Source organism: Rosa rugosa, chromosome 7 (genome assembly GCF_958449725.1).
Source record: "Rosa rugosa chromosome 7, drRosRugo1.1, whole genome shotgun sequence".
NCBI lineage: Eukaryota > Viridiplantae > Streptophyta > Magnoliopsida > Rosales > Rosaceae > Rosa > Rosa rugosa.
In genome coordinates, this window is record NC_084826.1 from 439,444 (window position 1) to 456,089 (window position 16,646).

Here is a 16,646-nt window from a genome sequence, read left to right on the forward strand (position 1 = left end):
GTTACTTATGGAAGGTATATTTGTAACATCCCGTATCTTGATTCACCGGTTTACTAATCATTAGGACGGTAAACGACATTTACTATCACTTTTATTGTCGTTTCAGTACTTTTAGGTGGCCCTAAAAGTTGACTTTTTATTCGGGTCAAAATTTGAGAAAATGTTCTTCATGAAAGTTGTAGAGGACGTTAAACCGAGCGCGTGCATAGGTAGTACGTAAAAATCGGAGCTCGTGTGCAAAAGTTATAAGCGAAATAATAAAGTTACTGTTCATTGGTAGTTAGTATATATTTGAATTTTTTTTACTATAGCCGGTAACTCTTTTCTCTCTCCCCCTTTCCCCCCCCCCGTTTTCTTCTTCCTCTCCCCGAGCTGTCGCTCTCCCTTTCTCTCCTCTGCAACTCCGGTTGCTTTCTCTTTCCGGCCACCAAAAAGCGTGAAACCGGTGGCTACGGACTCGTCTCGACTTCCTCTTGGCGCTGGCGGTGGTGGCTCACGGCGGCTTGGCCAGAAAACGACGCATCAAGCCTTAGAAGTTTACTGTAGCAGTTTGAGTCAACGCCGATTTCTTCCTATTCCGGCCACCTCCGACGACGAACCATAATCATTTGGAAGCGGCTTCCGATGTAGATGATGCTCCCCAAATCTTTTGCAACGATTTGCAGTGTAGAGGAAGAATCGACGATTGGAAGATTACGGTCACTATTCACAGTTTGAGTTCAAGCTTCTCCTTAATTGTTGAGGTACTTCCGCTCATTTTCTAACTTAGTTACAGTTGAAAGAATTATTGGGTCCGTTGAGTAGATGCTGCTGCCAAAGTTTGGTGGCCATCGGAGCTGGTGGCGGTGGCGGCGGCGCCGACACTGTGGGCGGCGGTAGCGGCGGCTAGGGTAGCTTTTTAATTTCAATTTCTGGCTAGTTGAATTCTATAATTATCATAGAGATTGTATGTGAAGTTTGGTAATTTTTGGAAGAGTTTGGAATTATTTGTGAATTTCCGAAGTTTGAAGTTTTGTGATTGAATTGTGGGAAATCCGGCCGTCGGATTTCCTTCGTTTTCGTTGTGGGATATATAAATTGAGGAATTGGGGTTGTGGAAGAGATTTGGGTTGAATTTGAGAAGTAATGGAGATAGGGATTTTCGGGTTTCGTTTAGGTTCGTAATTATTTTATCGGATTGTCGTTTACGGAAATATAATTGTGTACAGGGCAATGCCGCGAGCTACGGTTAAATGAAGGAACTCGTTTGCGTGGTCGCCCAATAGTACTGTGAGTGGACTTTTGTTTTTAAGTAAATGATGCATGCATTTATTCTTTGATTATGCTCTAATTATTTATCATTTTACATTTCGAGCATGTGATTCGATTTCGGAGATGGATTTCGTTTTATCTCATATAATTACTTTCGATAATGATTCGTTTCCGAAGTTGCTTATGATTTATAATTTTATTTGATGAATTATTTATTTCCGAGGTGATTTCCGAAATTTTATTTTTTTTAGTTATATTCCTATTCATGGATTTGAGATTTTTGGAAAGGTTTCGAAATGGGATTTCGATGGGATTATTTTCTTGTTTATTTATTTGATCCTTGGTTTTGGCATTGGGAATGCCTTAGCAATAATGTCGGTTTGAGAACTTTGATTATTTGAAGATTTTATGGCGTGCGGGGTCACGTCATTGGACTATGCTTATTTTCTTTTATTTACTTTTGAATTTGGAGATACTTTTGGCGTGTGGGACACGTCGTTGGAAATTCTTTTACGAGAGATGGGGGAAGCCTTATGTATTTTGGATTTACTGGATTTTCGGTTATGTTTCCCTGTGCCATACTGAGGGGTGATTTTATCATGCTAGCATTGATTTTCCGCCTTTGTGGCGCGGTGATGGGATCACCGTAGCCCTTCCGCCTTTGTGGCGCAGGTTACTGTCTCTGTAACAGTAATTCTGTAGCCCAGTATCCTATCGCTACACTTAGTGGCGTAAGGGTATATTACGGGAGTTATGGGAGTTCTTTAGCCTGGGAGGCTATCACCCAACCAAGCCTGAGTGGCTTATTCGTATGGCTATCATCTTCCCCTACTTATACTATTTTTGACTAGCGGGGACTAGTCTGAGTTTTCTTAACCAGCGGGGCTGGACTTATATTTTCGAGTTTTGAAATTTCAATATTTTACTCTACTGTTGTGACTAGCGGGGCTAGTCGGTTTTCTGGAGTTCAACGTTTTTCAGATTATTTTCTTAAGTGTTTTATAAAGGTTGCATGCATCCGGATTATATATATATATATATCGAAAAATGTGGGAAAGTATGAAATACATTTGGTTTTAATTTGTTCATTTTTATCCACTCACGCTAACGTTTTTCAATACTTTTCCCCTGGGCCCTTCGGTTTCAAATGTCCAGTTTGCGGGCGAAATTAGTTGAGGTCGGGCGTACATGGAGTCGAGGCATAGCCAACAGCATTGCTTCCGCGTACTCATTCTATTTCTGTTTTCTTTGTTACCTAGTGGATTAGTATTGCTCTGATAACCTATGGGATTAATATTGTTTTTGGGTTGAGACTGATATTTGTGAAATTGGAGTTGTGATTTGGGGAGCAGATGGCTCCAGAAGATTAAGGATGGATGATTTAGAAGTGTAAATGTTTTCCTACAGGTTTTGGGTACCCTACTTTTAGGGGAAGTTCCGCCAAATTTTTGGTAGAATCTCTTCTAAAGTGGGCCCCGCAGGGCCACTTCGGATTTCAGGGTGAAATCTGGGGCGGGTCCTGTCAATATTTTTGTATACAACTAATAAACAAGTTGGACCATATTAGTAGGCATATCCATATTTTGTGCTATCCAAACACTCAAAACTAATACGTGTAGACAAATTAACTTGATCAGCTGTCATTTTGACGTCAAATACCCCTTATACACTAATACTTTCCTAAGGGGAGTTGAACCATTAGGAGATAAACTCTGAAATTTTTATATTGGTTGGTATATCTCATACCCACAAGAGCGTGAGAGCTGACAGATCAAAAAAATAAGATCCGAATGACCGGTTATGAGCATATTAGTTTTATGTGGTATTTAGGGTTTATCGTTGACCCATTAGATCAAGACCCAAACGACCACAAAAATAGCTGAAATTTTGACCATTGCAATTTCTTCCTACCATGATAACATCCAATGGTCGATTTTGATAAATTCTATTTTTTCCACTTTGTTGCTTATGGAAGGTATATTTTTGTATACAGCTAATAAACAAGTTAGACCATATTAGTAGACATATCAAGATTTTGTGCGATCCAAAAATCGAAACTGAAAGTTGATAAATCTGACATTACCCATCTATTTATAGAGTATTAATAGGTATTGTGCAAAAAAAAAATTACTCGATCTGCCGTCATTTTGACATAAAACAAAGTGGTCAACCCTTTATGCACTTATACTTCCCTAAGGGGAGCTGAATCACTAGGAAATGAACTTCCCTAAATTTTTACATTGATTGATATAGCTCGTACCCACGAGAGCGTGAGAGTTGACAGATTGAAAAAAGAAGTTGTGAAAGACCGGTTATAAGCATATTAGTTTTATGTGGTACTTAGGATTTGGAGTTGACCTAGTAGATCAAGATCCAGACAACGATGAAAATAGCTGAAATTTTCACCATAACTATTTCTTCTTATCATGATAACATCCAACGGTCGATTTTGATAATTTATGTTTCCTCCATGTGGTCATTATGCTATCGATCAACGTAGATGGTGTGTGTGTGTGTATTATGGTTGACTTAGTGGATCGAAATCGAAACTATAACGAAATTGACTAAATTTTTTACAATATACATAAAATATTTCAATACTCTCATCCAATTGTCGGCTTCCTCATTTTTGTATTTCTCGAAGGAATTGCCCTTTGAGAAATTTGATATATATATATATGGTTATACCTTTAATTATGGTTGGCCATGCGTATCGAAGTCGAAACGAATATGAAATTAGTAGAATTTTTAAGAACAACCATAAAAAATTTCGGGTCTTTCTAAATGTACCCAGCAAAGTTCTAAGTATACCCAGCAAATTTATTTATTTTTAAAGATATCTAATTAAACAACATAGTTTCCCAAGTTACCCTTATCTTGTACCCAGCAAAAAAACACAACGATGAAAATTTCCCAGTGTAGGTACTGTAGGTCAGAGAGATGGAGGACAAAAAATCTAATTGTTGGCATTTGGTTTCAGGTTATGGGGCTTTGGATGTGTTTTATTTGGACCAGAATGGGTTGAGACCAAAGAAGCTTTGGTTTCGAGAATGGAAGTTGGGCTCGTTACAGCTTCAGTTTCAGAGATGGATTTTGAGGTGAAGGTAGGGAACAATCTTGGAGTAGAGAAAAAAGATGAAGTTGGTATAGCAGAAGGCAGAGAGCAATTGTCTGCCATTACATACTAAACAAACCCTCAGCAAAATCAACAAGAGAAGCTACAAATTCTTATCTAATCAAACTCTGCTATTCCAATTCTTATCTAATCAAACTCTGCCATTCCAACTGCAGGAATCCCTCCCTTCTCTATAAATGAGCATATATCCCACAAATTCAGTCGAGTTGAATATAAAAACTCTATCTTTCCCACGACTTCAATCGAGTTAAATTAGCATACCCAAGAGTTGTGATGAAGGACAAGACTTGAATTAGTGAATCCATGATTTTCACACAAGTACACAACACAAAAAAAGGATTGGTTAATCGAAATCACCAAAGAGGATGGTACTAATGGATGCTGAGAAGTTTTCACGGCAGTGTTTCTTTTGGTGGGTACAAGGTAATGTTAGTTTGGGAAATTATGTGGTTTAATTAGATATATATTTAAACAAATAAATTTGCTGGGTATACTAAAAAATTTGCTGGATACATTTAGAAACACTCAAAATTTCAATCTTCCTATCCAACTATCGTTTTTTTTTTTTTTTCAAATTCATTTTTCTCTTTGTTTCGCATTTGAAAGGTGTTCATCACTTTAAATGCAATCTACTAGTCATACAACAATAGTTGACACAATTGTGTTTCTTACGGTTCGCATAAAATAAAATTAAAAAATTTAATTGAAATTTTTTATTTTCAACCATTCACGTGTATCCACCATGACATAGTTATAGATGTCGTGTGAAAAAAATTGACTTGTTTTCATTTTGAGTGATTTTGCTTTATATGTACAAAAACTGATATAATTAGCGTATAAAAATTGGCTTTCTTTTGGGCCAAAAATAAAACTTCCCTCTGTTTTTTTTATGAAAGAGTTCCCATCCCCCCTTTTCTCCACCTCTCTTATCCTCGCCTCCTATGAACCAAAGAAGCTCGAATTCTTTGGTCTGAGCAAAAGAAATTCGCAGAGCTTGAAGCCTTGAACATGTTGCTTTCTCTCCTTCTCGATTTGTCTATTGGGCCGAAGTGTTTGGATGCTGGGAATGTCACTGCGGCCATTGATAGATTCAAGCAATCAATTCATAATTTTATTTCAGTTTTAACAACTATAGAGGAAAAACTTGATGCTGTCGGCAGAGCTGTTGATTCTGGTAAGGTTAGTTTCATTATGTTGCTCTTTCTCCCCACATTTTTGATAAAGTTGTTCAGCTTGATGGCTTTAGCCTCTGTTATCAATGTTTTAAGAACATGAATTGCCCTTGTGAATAGAACTTTTGGATGTGCAGGTCAGATATATGTTGGTCTCAGTAATGAAACAGCATCGGTGTGATCAAGTTTCTTCAGGTGGCTGAAAGAGGCACTCGCCTTCAAAAGATTGTATGGCTTGCTTCTATGAGATGTAGAGTAATTTAGACTTAAACATGTTGTGGAAGATACTAATGGATATTGCTAATTGATTTTAAATATGCTTTACGTCTGTATATATGTGTGTTTATCTGAACAGAATGTAGATGACCAGCTAGATTTTAGGGAGCTTGCATCTATGACTGAAGGAAGCGATCTTAAGGTCAGAGCATTAGATTACATATTTGGTTGTCTGGTGGTCCAATGCATATTTAGGTCTGAATTAGAATTTGAATTCACTTTTCTACAGAACTTGTTCACAACATCTAGCTATCGGCCTGTGAGGGAGTTAATACAGGCAGAGACACAAAAGGATTTGGTAAGATGTTTTTTTTTTTTTAAGGAAGTTTGGATCATCAATATTTGTTCTTGAGTCTTGACTGCAGGATAAAAGGAAGAGAGCCGCAGAAGACAAATTCAAGAAGATGTTTCTGAAGAACGAAATCCAGAAGCCGTCTCGGATACAAAAGAAGAACACAGAGAGGGAAGAGTGATCACCCTCAGGGCCCTAAATATGTCTATCAGCCTTGCATTGACATGTTTGATAAGTTGAGAAATGCAAAGAGATTGGAAGACTAATTGTTTTTTCAGAGCTTTAGGATTGGTACAATCATTATTTTATATTGATTTTCATCTCATTCTGATAGGATGTCACTGTAAATCCTTTATCTGATCGAAGAAAGAATCAGTGAAGGCGACTGTGAGCATTCTTTTGTCTTAAAGGATGATCTTGGATATGTTTGCCGCATCTGTGGGGTTATTGACAGAGGAATTGACACGATATATGAGTTTCAGTATAACAAGGTATTGCTTCCCCCCTTGAGTACCTAGAATACCATCATGGGCTTGATAACTGCTTATGGAAAGAGCTATAAACTGATATGTTTTTGTCACTGTCATATTTCAATTTCCGGAAACTGTAGTGATTCAACTGATATCTTGTTTTTATTGCAGGAAGGAAATGTGTGAAAGGATCTCAACCTGGTCCTGTTCTAACTTGGGCACAACGTGTTAAAATTGCAGTGGGTGCTGCAAGAGGACTCAAGTATTTACATGAAAAGACGGACTCCCATATCATTCATCATGCTATCAAGTCCAGCAATGTACTAATATTTGATGATGATGTTGCTAAGATTGCAGACTTCGATTTATCCAATTAAGCTCCTGATATAGCAGCACGTCTTCATTCCACTCGTGTTCTAGGAACCTTTGGTTATCATGCCCCAGAGTAAGCTTTTCTTGGGTTCTCTAAAGATTGTGTTCTGCAACTATGTAATGCATTTGGTCCTTCTCGACTTGAAACAATGCTGTTTTGATGGCTGAGAGTCCTCCAAATTTGTTAAAAAACCCCAAATTGTTTCGGAGGATTTAGGATTTACTAATTGTCCTCATTGCATATTAATCAGTCTGAACATCAGCTTAGCCATTAAATACTTACTACCTACGGTTTTGTATCTCACAGGCCCCGAGTACTAGTATACTCACTAATTTTATTGTGTGTCACAGATATGCGATGACTGGACACTTGAATGCCAGAAGTGATATTTACAGTTTTGATGTTGTCCTGGTAGAGCTTTTGACCGGAAGAAAACCTGTTGATCATACATTACCACGGGGACAGCACTACAGCAGAGCCTAGCGGCATGTTATCTGTCTCTTAGTTGTTAGACATATATAGGAATATGCTTTTTTCATATTAACCAAGCTGATTTTGGAATTTTAGGATTTGTTAGGCTACACCAAAACTTAGTGAAGACAAAGTTAGGCAGTGCATTGATGCAAGACTAGGGTCTAGGAGGAGAACTCCCCACCAAGGCTGTCGCAAAGGTATTCGCCATCTTTCACACACATGCATATATACTCAGATATGTAATCTTGATGGATTCGCTTTTGTTATTGAAAAGAGTGTACAGTTGCTAAACTAGCAGACTTATTGTTATTTTCTTCATGACTTTGTATGTAGAAGATAAAACATAATAGCCAAGTCTGATTTTGCAAACAAACGTCTAGTACTAAATGCTACTTATATTTCTTGATTATAGATGGCTGCAGTTGCTGCCTTGTGTGTGCAATATGAGGCTGATTTCCGCACAAGCATGAGCATTGTGGTCAAAGCCGTAGACAACTACTGCTAAATGCTCGGCCTGGACCCACTGGTGAATTGCCAAGCTTGTGAATTTCAATCCCAATCCTTATTCTCTCCTCTAGCTCAGTAGCTCTGCCTGTGAAGATGTGTTAAATGTGCATGCATGCAGTAATTCTGCATAATATAACAAATAAGATTGTTTCAGAGGGTGGTGGTAAATTCATCTAGCAACCTTGCAGGCAGTACTTTTAGCTGTGAACCAGATTTAAGTGTTCAATCGTAGCTATTACATTTCCTTGGTGTCAGTTTTTACATATCACACTATTATTTGCTCAAAATTGAATGAGCCCCTTTTTGTAAGTTCACAATGTTGACTTTGTACATTGTTCGATATATCATCAATGGAAGGAAATTACCAGTTTCAAGTTTCAATTGCAGTACATCAATGACTTCTACTACCTACTACCTAAAAGAAACTCGGATTCTTGCATTTCATATCTCTATTTTCCTCACTCCGCTCTCTCTTTTGGGTCATGAATGTTTGATTTCTCAGGTGGAAGGTCTATTGCATCGTTTTCAAACCCAGAGCATACTGGAACTTGCAGCCAAATTTTGAATGGTAATAGAATAAAGGTATACAAATTTCACGTTTTGCAGTAGTGGACAAGAAAATCAAATATGCAGTCACCAAAACCTCCATCATGGATCCTTGAATGGAGGAACATATTTTTCTGTGGGACGGAGAAGGTGTAATGAATTTACAGTTTTTTGCAAGACCTCATCATTCATAATCTGTACGCAAAGATATATTATATATGTAACAGTAAATTCAACGGTTGCTTCATAAGTAATTTGGGCATTCTAGGTCTATGTTAACATGTTTCCTCAAAAAATGCCGGAGTCATCAGGCTATAGTACAACAATTATTAATATGCTGCAAACAGAGAGGCTAATGAAGGGCACGACAAGTGATGCCAACTATGCCTAACTTAAATAGATACCAGATGAGATACTGGTAAAGAAGGGTGAGCAAAGTCCAGAGGCTACTAAAACATAACCATTGCTAAAATCTTGAGTCAAATACAAATGTCTTTTTTTCTTAAGTACTTCAATTGGACATGGGTAATTTCATTGCCTATGAAACACATTAACCAAGGTTGTGAAATCCAAAACCATAATTATATAGTACTCTAACATACCATGTAGAATATCATGAACAGATCCATTACATACAAACTCGTGGGCAAGAACACGAGAATTCCCATCAAAACAATAACCAAGCAGTTGAACAAAATTATCATGTTTCAGCCGTGATACCATAGAAACCTAAAGCAGGAATTCCTCAATTGACAATTGAGTTTTAATGAACTCACATTGTAACAATAATAATAATCAACAGGTACATCTATATACATGTGCAAGATACCTCATCAGGTTGTTTGCTGGCATCTAGCTTCTTGATTGCTGCATATGCTCCCTGCTTTTAAGTACCCCATAATATACTCTTCCATACGAACCTTCCCCAATCAAGGCATTTGTCCCAAAGACATGGAGCAATTGGCTAAATATCTAGGATTTCATCAAATCTGAGTTGTTCTGTAGAGTCTCTTAATGAAAAACTACCACGGCAGGAAAACCAGAATAATGAAAAAGCATCTATTTTTGACACAGAAGATTAAGAATTATGCTGGCATTCACCAACTTGACTCTATACAGCAGTGGCATATAATAATTCAGTAGTATGAAGATTTCTTCACTAGAGCATGGCAACATGAATTTTGCTTTTAGAATAAGTTTTGAGTACTAAAGCTAAAGACTTGCTAACCGAACAAGATATTCAAACCAGCACATGATTTACAAACAGTTAGTGAGTCTACCACTATGCAATCCAACTGATGCTTGAATTGATGTACTATTCTATTCATAAACATAAAAACAATGAGAGAGGACTCGCACAGAAAGTGAAGTGAGAGCACCACCTCGTACAATTGCTACAATCTAAAATCATTCATTCATATTCCAATTTAGCGGGCAGCTCTAAATTTATCCACCTAATTGACTTGTCTCCAGTCTCAAGCTCACATAGAAGGAGTAATATTAGTTTTAGGAAACAGCCAGACTGTGAATTTGAGTCTGAATCCTTGACTGGACCCATTCCCAGCACTAAGCAACTCATCAACAATAACATTGCCATGTCAACATAATCAAAATGAAATCTTGAAATAGGTCATGTCAGTACGACAAACACATTACACAAAATCTTTGTCAAAAAGCCCGTAAAACCGTTTATCCAAACTGACACACAAACGTGATATTTGAAGACATCTTCTTCTTCAATAGTAGAGAAGGGTAGAGTGTTAGATACAAAACTGCCAAATTACCTAGCTAAGAGGATTTCTCTTCCCGAATCACTTGATCGGATTCAGGCAACAAAAGTGTCTCCGTGTCGGCGGCGGCCGCCTGTTGTTGTTGATGATGATGCTGCTCAGTGTTGTTCATAAGGGTGTCCATGTCTCTCATCCTGGTCCTGACCACATTGGCAACTAAAACTAACAACACCAGACACCTGATTAGGATATGAAATATGAAATATGAGTGTAGAAGAGATAACCTCCGTAGAGTTAATACAGTACCAGCGGCGGTGCCGAGGGTCCAGACCCACAGAATCTTCAAACCGGGGGGCTTGTCTCTCCACATTCCTCTGCTCCTGCTTTCGCTTCTCCACTGTTTGTTGCCGCTTACCAGACACACAACTCGCTTGGGCTTTGGCTTCGGTTGGGAAGATTCGAGCCCAAAATTGGCTTGGGCCAGTTCATCGGTCTTAGTCATGTTAAACGATGACAAGTGTGACCCGAGACCCATTATTAATATCGGGTTTTAACTCAAAAACCTCGGTACAATTGAGTGTGAGTCACCTATTTTTAAATTATATTATCTTTTGCCACTTATTTAATATAAGAGTGATTCTATTCAAATCTCTAAAATTTGCATTTGAATCTCCCTCTTATTTTCAAACATTTCAAAATCCTATTTTGCCCCTCTAAGTTAAAATAAAATAAAAAATAAAAATCTCATTCTTTTCCCATTTCTTCATTCAAGGCTGCGTGCACCTTCTTTCTCTCTAACCTCTCATTTCTTTCAACCCCAGAAATTTCTTATTTGTAGTTTATATAAAATTATTTCTCTATAACCTAAAAATTAATTGACTTATTTTTCCGGCATGCTTGAATTCATATGGTATAGAATGATTGTTGGAACTCTCTCTTCCTAAGTCCTAACACCTTATTCCTCTGCTCATTTTATTTAAATTATCAAACTCCGGTACAATCTCTCCAATCAAACCAACCCCCTATTAAATCATACCTGGAGCAAAAGCAATCAGCATCTAAGCTATCTAATCAGAAAAGTCGATGTGTTTATCAAACAAAATGGAGGAGCCAATTCATTGTTTATTTTGATTGCAATTATATCTTCACCTAGTTAAAGAAATCAATCATTAAATCCCATTGTGTATTCCGATTCCCTTATTTTTCTTCAAGCTTGAAATTTTAAGAGAGAAGAGAGAGAGAGGAATAAGAGGAGCTGTAGAGAGAAAATAACAAATGACTAAATTGAAAGTTCTATGGTAAAAAGTATTGAAGGAGGTCCAAATACTAATAGAGGAGATGTGAATAGAACTACTCTTAATATAAAATCTTTTTCTTTTCAACAAATCAATCACACGGTGTTTGATCTCGCCACTAAACTTTATTTATGAGTGACCATTTCTTAATGAATAAGATGGTTTAGGCCCAGTTTGGCATCGTTTATGTTGTGCAAAAAGCTGCCTAACTTATACGTTAAGCAGCTAAATGTGTTTGATAAAATTAAATAAGGCAACTTATTTTAAAAATTAAACCATTAAGTTGTTGCTTATATAAATTGATATGAAAACTAAAAAGCTACATAGAAGCTGTACTATTCCAAACCGGATCTTAGTAGATATAACAACTTTAATGAAAAAGAAAAGCCAGAAGTGAGCACCATTGAAGTTTGTTTTGTCTCACACTCTGTCCATCCATGTTCATACACGCAGAGAGAGAGAGAGAGAGAGAGAGGGGGGGGGGAGAGAATGTCCTCCTACGTACCCAGTAGCCAAAACAATGCAAGATGAGATTGCTATACAAAAAAAAGAGAGAAAAAACAAGTGTGTAAATATGGCATTCTTGATTTTGGTGTGCTATCTCGACCGGCCTGGACATGGACAGCATTGCAATGTCCGATTCCAATTTTAAAAAAAAGCTGCTGCAAGCAATCTTGGCGTATTTGGAGTACCGGTAGGGCAGTAGGGATAAGGGGGCCGGGATGCCAAAGTTGATTAATAATCATTCACCACCGGACTCCTGGAGTGGGAGTGCAGATTCAGCTCGATCCATATATAAATCCACATGTATCACATGCATATATTAAATAAAATCCTCCAGTTTGGTAGGCTCAGGCTAAAAACAGTGAAACCATTTAAAAGTTGAAACAAGCAATTCTAAATATATATATGTAATTAAAACGCTTTGCTTGCAATATGTTGAAAAACAACAACTACACTATTGGCTAGTGGCTACGGCTACGGCTACGGCTACCTACCTCCATGGCTGGCTGGTCAACATTGTCCAACGCATTACAATAAAAATTAACAGACGCAGAGGGGCTAACTAAGAGAGAGAGAGAGAGAGCGTATATACTTTGACTAAATGGTGGAGCAGCAACGCGTTGATTACTTTAACTCCCTCTCTCTCCAGATCTTATATGTGTTTTTAAGGGATGAAATCTGCTGTCCCCAAAAAACACATCAACTTTCATCGGCTATGTATAAACATCTACCCCAATCTTTCTTTTAACTGCACAAAAGTGCATGTTTACATTAATAATACTATATAAACATTAGGGTTTCTGGGGGGGGGGGAGGTCACTAGATTTTTTTTTAAATAAAGAAATTAGAAAACTAAGACGTCTAATTACAATACTATAGAAGTAGTTAAGAAAGAAGAGCAAATAATTTTAACAAACTAAAACTAGCATTTCTTGATAGATATCATACCATTATCTTTTGCGGTTGAGCAACACATTGTGATTTGTTTGTGGTTGAATATTGCTCTCTTTTCTCTCCTAGAGGTCCCTCATTTTGGCGTGCAAGTTTATCATTTTTCACACATTATAGGTTAGGAGAAATTTTAGTTTCAAAGATTGTAAACTCAAACGTCTTAAATTCAAATAAAAAATCTCGTTAACATATATAACATTTTCTAGTTCAATAAATATTTATGCAGATTCAATCAATATAACATCGTTTGGGGCTTTAAGTTATAAAAATTATCGCTAGTTTTAGGTTTGAATGCATTTTAATATTTATTCCATAAAAGCAAAATAAAATACTCTCACCGTATTAGAAAAGATCGTGCGCTCAGTACCATTTGGTCTAGTGGCATAGTCTCCCTTTTAAAAGTGGGAGGTTGTGAGTTCGAGTCACGAAAAACTAGTTATAACATTAGACAAAAAAAAAAAAAAAGATCGTGCAAAAGAAGAAGAGATAAATACTTACCGTATGTTTTTGGGTGGGTCGGTGAGTTTTGAGAATTGAGATGGGATCATACAGAAAAAGGGAAAATAAGGATTTTCCCGTTTGATATTGATTATTGATATACAAGTGAGGACGAGGACGGAGACCTCGATAGTTGTTGTCTATATAATTGAATCGTGGAGATAATATTCCGAATGAGTAGTGGTCTTCTTAACACAGCTACCAGAGCCACACTCTCTTCCTTCTTCCCCAAATCTCATCTTCATCTTCATCGTCTCTTCTCTTCTTCTTCTTCAAAACCTTTCCCTTCTCTCCTTCCGGCGAGGTCATCTCCGTCTTTACGCATCTCCACCATGGCCGACGCCCCCGATGCCGGCATGGACGCCGTCCAGCGACGCCTCATGTTCGACGACGAGTAAGTTCCCTGCTTTCCCCCCCCCTATTCATTTCATTCCTCAAATGGGTTCACCAAACAGAACAGAATCAACAATAAAATAAAAGATTGGATCGATCCAGCTATGTGCCTTTAGAATTGAATCCAATGCATAATTATAGTTCTAGTTTCTAGTTGTGTAGTCATTTAATCTCAAATCTGGTGCAGATGTATTCTAGTGGATGAGAATGATCGTGTTGTTGGTCATGACACCAAGTACAATTGTAAGTACCACACTTCTCTTTCATGAATAACTCCTACTTGATACATCTGTCATGTTCTTTCTTAAATTTTTGTCCTTTTTTTGTTTTGGTTTGTCAACTGCAGGTCACTTGATGGAAAAGATTGAATCTGAAAATCTGCTTCACAGAGCTTTCAGTGTGTTTTTGTTCAACTCAAAGAACGAGTTGCTTCTTCAGGTACTTTTCCTTTTCTCAGGTTATGTTAATTGAAAGAGCCTCAAAATTTGATTAGATTCGCGGGAACTTATTATTATGGTTGTTCAGAGAGAGATTACTTTACTCAGCCACCACTAACTGTAAATTAAGTTCTCATTATTTTGCTGCGGAGCCAAGTCTCACAGATATACTTGGAGGCTGCCATGTGTTGACATAGTATTTGAAATCTGGCTAACCTGTATAGACACTGTGGGGAGTTGTGTGTTTTCATATTTGAACTTGTGTTTTGATGTTTGAAACTGGAGACCACCGGACACCAGGGGATTGAAAATGCACCTGAAGTTCAACTGGTTGCATCAACTGTTTTGTTTTAATTTTGATACAGATGGGTAGACCTGAGGTAGATTTTACTTTGGTGGTAGCCCTCAGTTGAGATTATAGCTACTGACGATGTGTTTAGATGTTCTGACATTTACCACTAGAATTGAAAATGGACCCAAGATTAAATGAGTGTTTGAACTGATTTTTTTGAAATTTGAGACAAAAGGGGTTGGAGAGATGACATGTTCTGTGTTGGCAGCAATGTGCGAAAGTCCAATATGCTATGCATGAAGTTCTTTATGTAACGATTGAAACTAGGCTGTACATCTGTTTGCAATATATGGCTACTAACCAAAGAGTAGGATCATAACTGAAAACAAGGCAAGAAACATTCTCTTGAATCTGGTTCAAAATTCTGATGGAAATTTGGTAGTTGAATGGTCAACACAGTTAAGGTTTTCCATAGTTGCAGGTTTCTGTATCATTAGAATGTTTGGAGATAATAATTGAATATGAGGGCATGACTCTTGTCTTTGCAATGGGTGGCATTGATCATTTGATAAATGTTGAAAGATAACATTATCTTGAAAGATAACATTATCTTGAAAGATAACATTATCTTGAAAGATAATGTTTCACGCATCTTGTATGTTCTTCGGATTTTAACTTGTAACTCATCTAAAAGTGGTATTAGCAGCATCATGAGTAGATAAGGATTAGAAGAATATATATATATATATATATATATATATATATATATCATTAGCGTTTTCTTTTGCTGCTACTTCTAGTTACTGTTCATTTGTTGGGTGTAAAAAATTTTGTTTGAGATTCTGTAAATGCGTTTCTGGTAAGCTTCTTTGCTGGCATTGGTAGAATACAGTGAGTAATATGCTAATTTATGTGTCTTCTTTTGCAGCAACGTTCTGCAACAAAGGTAACATTCCCACTTGTGTGGACAAACACCTGTTGTAGCCATCCACTATACCGTGAATCTGAGCTTATCGATGAGGAGTGTCTTGGTATTTTCATTTCCCTATATTCCTTGATTTCTTTGGAGAACCAAATTTAATTGCCTTGACGTTACAGAGTTGTCTCTTAATTGTTTTCCCTCTATATTGCTCTTTCAGGTGTAAGAAATGCTGCCCAAAGGAAGCTTTTGGATGAACTGGGTATCCCTGCTGAAGATGTGCCTGTTGATCAGTTTATTCCTTTGGGTCGCATTTTGTACAAGGCACCTTCTGACGGCAAGTGGGGAGAACATGAACGTAATATTCAAAACTCAGTTTACTCTACGTTGTTTTGCTTAGAACTCTTGCTCATAACTCAAACTCACTCTCAAAATTGTTATGCTGACTTATATGATCCTTGTGTTTGTTTCTTTGGTATTTGCAGTTGATTACCTGCTCTTCACTGTGCGAGATGTGAATGTGCATCCGAACCCTGATGAAGTTGCAGATATCAAATACGTAAGCCAAGAGGAGTTGAAGGAGCTGTTGAGGAAGGTGGATGCCGGGGAGGAAGGTCTGAAGCTGTCCCCTTGGTTCAGACTAGTTGTGGACAATTTCCTCTTCAAGTGGTGGGATCATGTTGAGAAACGCACCATCAAGGAAGCTGCTGACATGAAAACCATCCACAGGTTGACTTAAAATCAAGTCCGTGGGTTCGAACTGGGAAAGTTTGATTATGGTGTTGCTATTTATCATTGCTAGTGGCTTTGGCTTTTATTCCAATAAATTTGGACTCAAAGCGTCCCGAGAAAAAAAGAAAAGAAAACATCATTTTGATGTTGCGTGTTTGTTCTGTTGTTCAACACAACAAAGTGTCTGTTTTACTGTAATGTAGAACTCAACTCTGATGAATCAATAAAAGTCTTTATTTTTGTAGAAATCTGCAGTTTCATTTTTAGTTCAACCTGAGACTCTAGCTGATAATATAGTAGTGGTGAGCAAGGTTTTATTAAATATCTGTAGATACACCGAATCCTGAACTCCAAATATGTCAACCAATATATATATATATATATATCATTTTTTTCGC

At 37.4% G+C, this 16,646-nt stretch overlaps 2 protein-coding genes, 1 long non-coding RNA gene and 1 pseudogene across 7 annotated transcripts; 3 read left to right on the forward strand and 1 right to left on the reverse strand.

Annotated features, from left to right (window-relative positions):
* Positions 1–348: 348 nt before the first annotated feature.
* On the forward strand, positions 349–4,221 carry LOC133722022 (uncharacterized). Its single transcript, XR_009852421.1, has 3 exons — positions 349–743; positions 1,209–1,269; positions 2,407–4,221. It is a non-coding gene; the product is annotated as an uncharacterized LOC133722022 (long non-coding RNA).
* A 2,317-nt stretch (positions 4,222–6,538) lies between these two features.
* On the forward strand, positions 6,539–8,332 carry LOC133720787 (pto-interacting protein 1-like; annotated as a pseudogene).
* A 764-nt stretch (positions 8,333–9,096) lies between these two features.
* Positions 9,097–10,684, reverse strand: LOC133722414 (uncharacterized). Of its 5 annotated transcripts, none has more exons than XM_062149316.1 (3): positions 10,534–10,684; positions 10,282–10,449; positions 9,097–9,461 (listed from the first exon to the last, which is right to left on the reverse strand). In XM_062149316.1, exons 1-2 carry the CDS (start codon positions 10,595–10,597, stop codon positions 10,286–10,288), a joined length of 228 nt encoding a protein of 75 aa, XP_062005300.1. In that variant the 5' UTR covers positions 10,598–10,684; the 3' UTR covers positions 9,097–9,461; positions 10,282–10,285. The 5 variants fall into 5 exon arrangements, with proteins under 5 accessions (XP_062005300.1, XP_062005297.1, XP_062005299.1 ...); XM_062149313.1 differs by having other exon boundaries at positions 9,097–9,469; XM_062149315.1 differs by having other exon boundaries at positions 9,097–9,496.
* A 2,815-nt stretch (positions 10,685–13,499) lies between these two features.
* Positions 13,500–16,496, forward strand: LOC133721707 (isopentenyl-diphosphate Delta-isomerase I). The gene is made up of 6 exons (XM_062148396.1): positions 13,500–13,869; positions 14,056–14,111; positions 14,215–14,306; positions 15,526–15,628; positions 15,737–15,874; positions 16,002–16,496. Exons 1-6 carry the CDS (start codon positions 13,649–13,651, stop codon positions 16,253–16,255), a joined length of 864 nt encoding a protein of 287 aa, XP_062004380.1. The 5' UTR covers positions 13,500–13,648; the 3' UTR covers positions 16,256–16,496.
* The last annotated feature ends 150 nt before the right edge of the window (positions 16,497–16,646 follow it).

Coding starts and splice junctions, on each gene's coding strand:
- LOC133721707 (XM_062148396.1), top strand. CDS start 13,649: ATGAGTAGTGGTCTTCTTAACACAGCTACCAGAGCCACACTCTCTTCC. Junction 13,870..14,055: donor CGCCTCATGTTCGACGACGA/GTAAGTTCCCTG, acceptor AATCTGGTGCAG/ATGTATTCTAGTGGATGAGA. Junction 15,875..16,001: donor CAAGTGGGGAGAACATGAAC/GTAATATTCAAA, acceptor TGGTATTTGCAG/TTGATTACCTGCTCTTCACT.
- LOC133722414 (XM_062149316.1), bottom strand. CDS start 10,597: ATGTGGAGAGACAAGCCCCCCGGTTTGAAGATTCTGTGGGTCTGGACC. Junction 10,450..10,533: donor GACCCTCGGCACCGCCGCTG/GTACTGTATTAA, acceptor TGGTGTTGTTAG/TTTTAGTTGCCAATGTGGTC.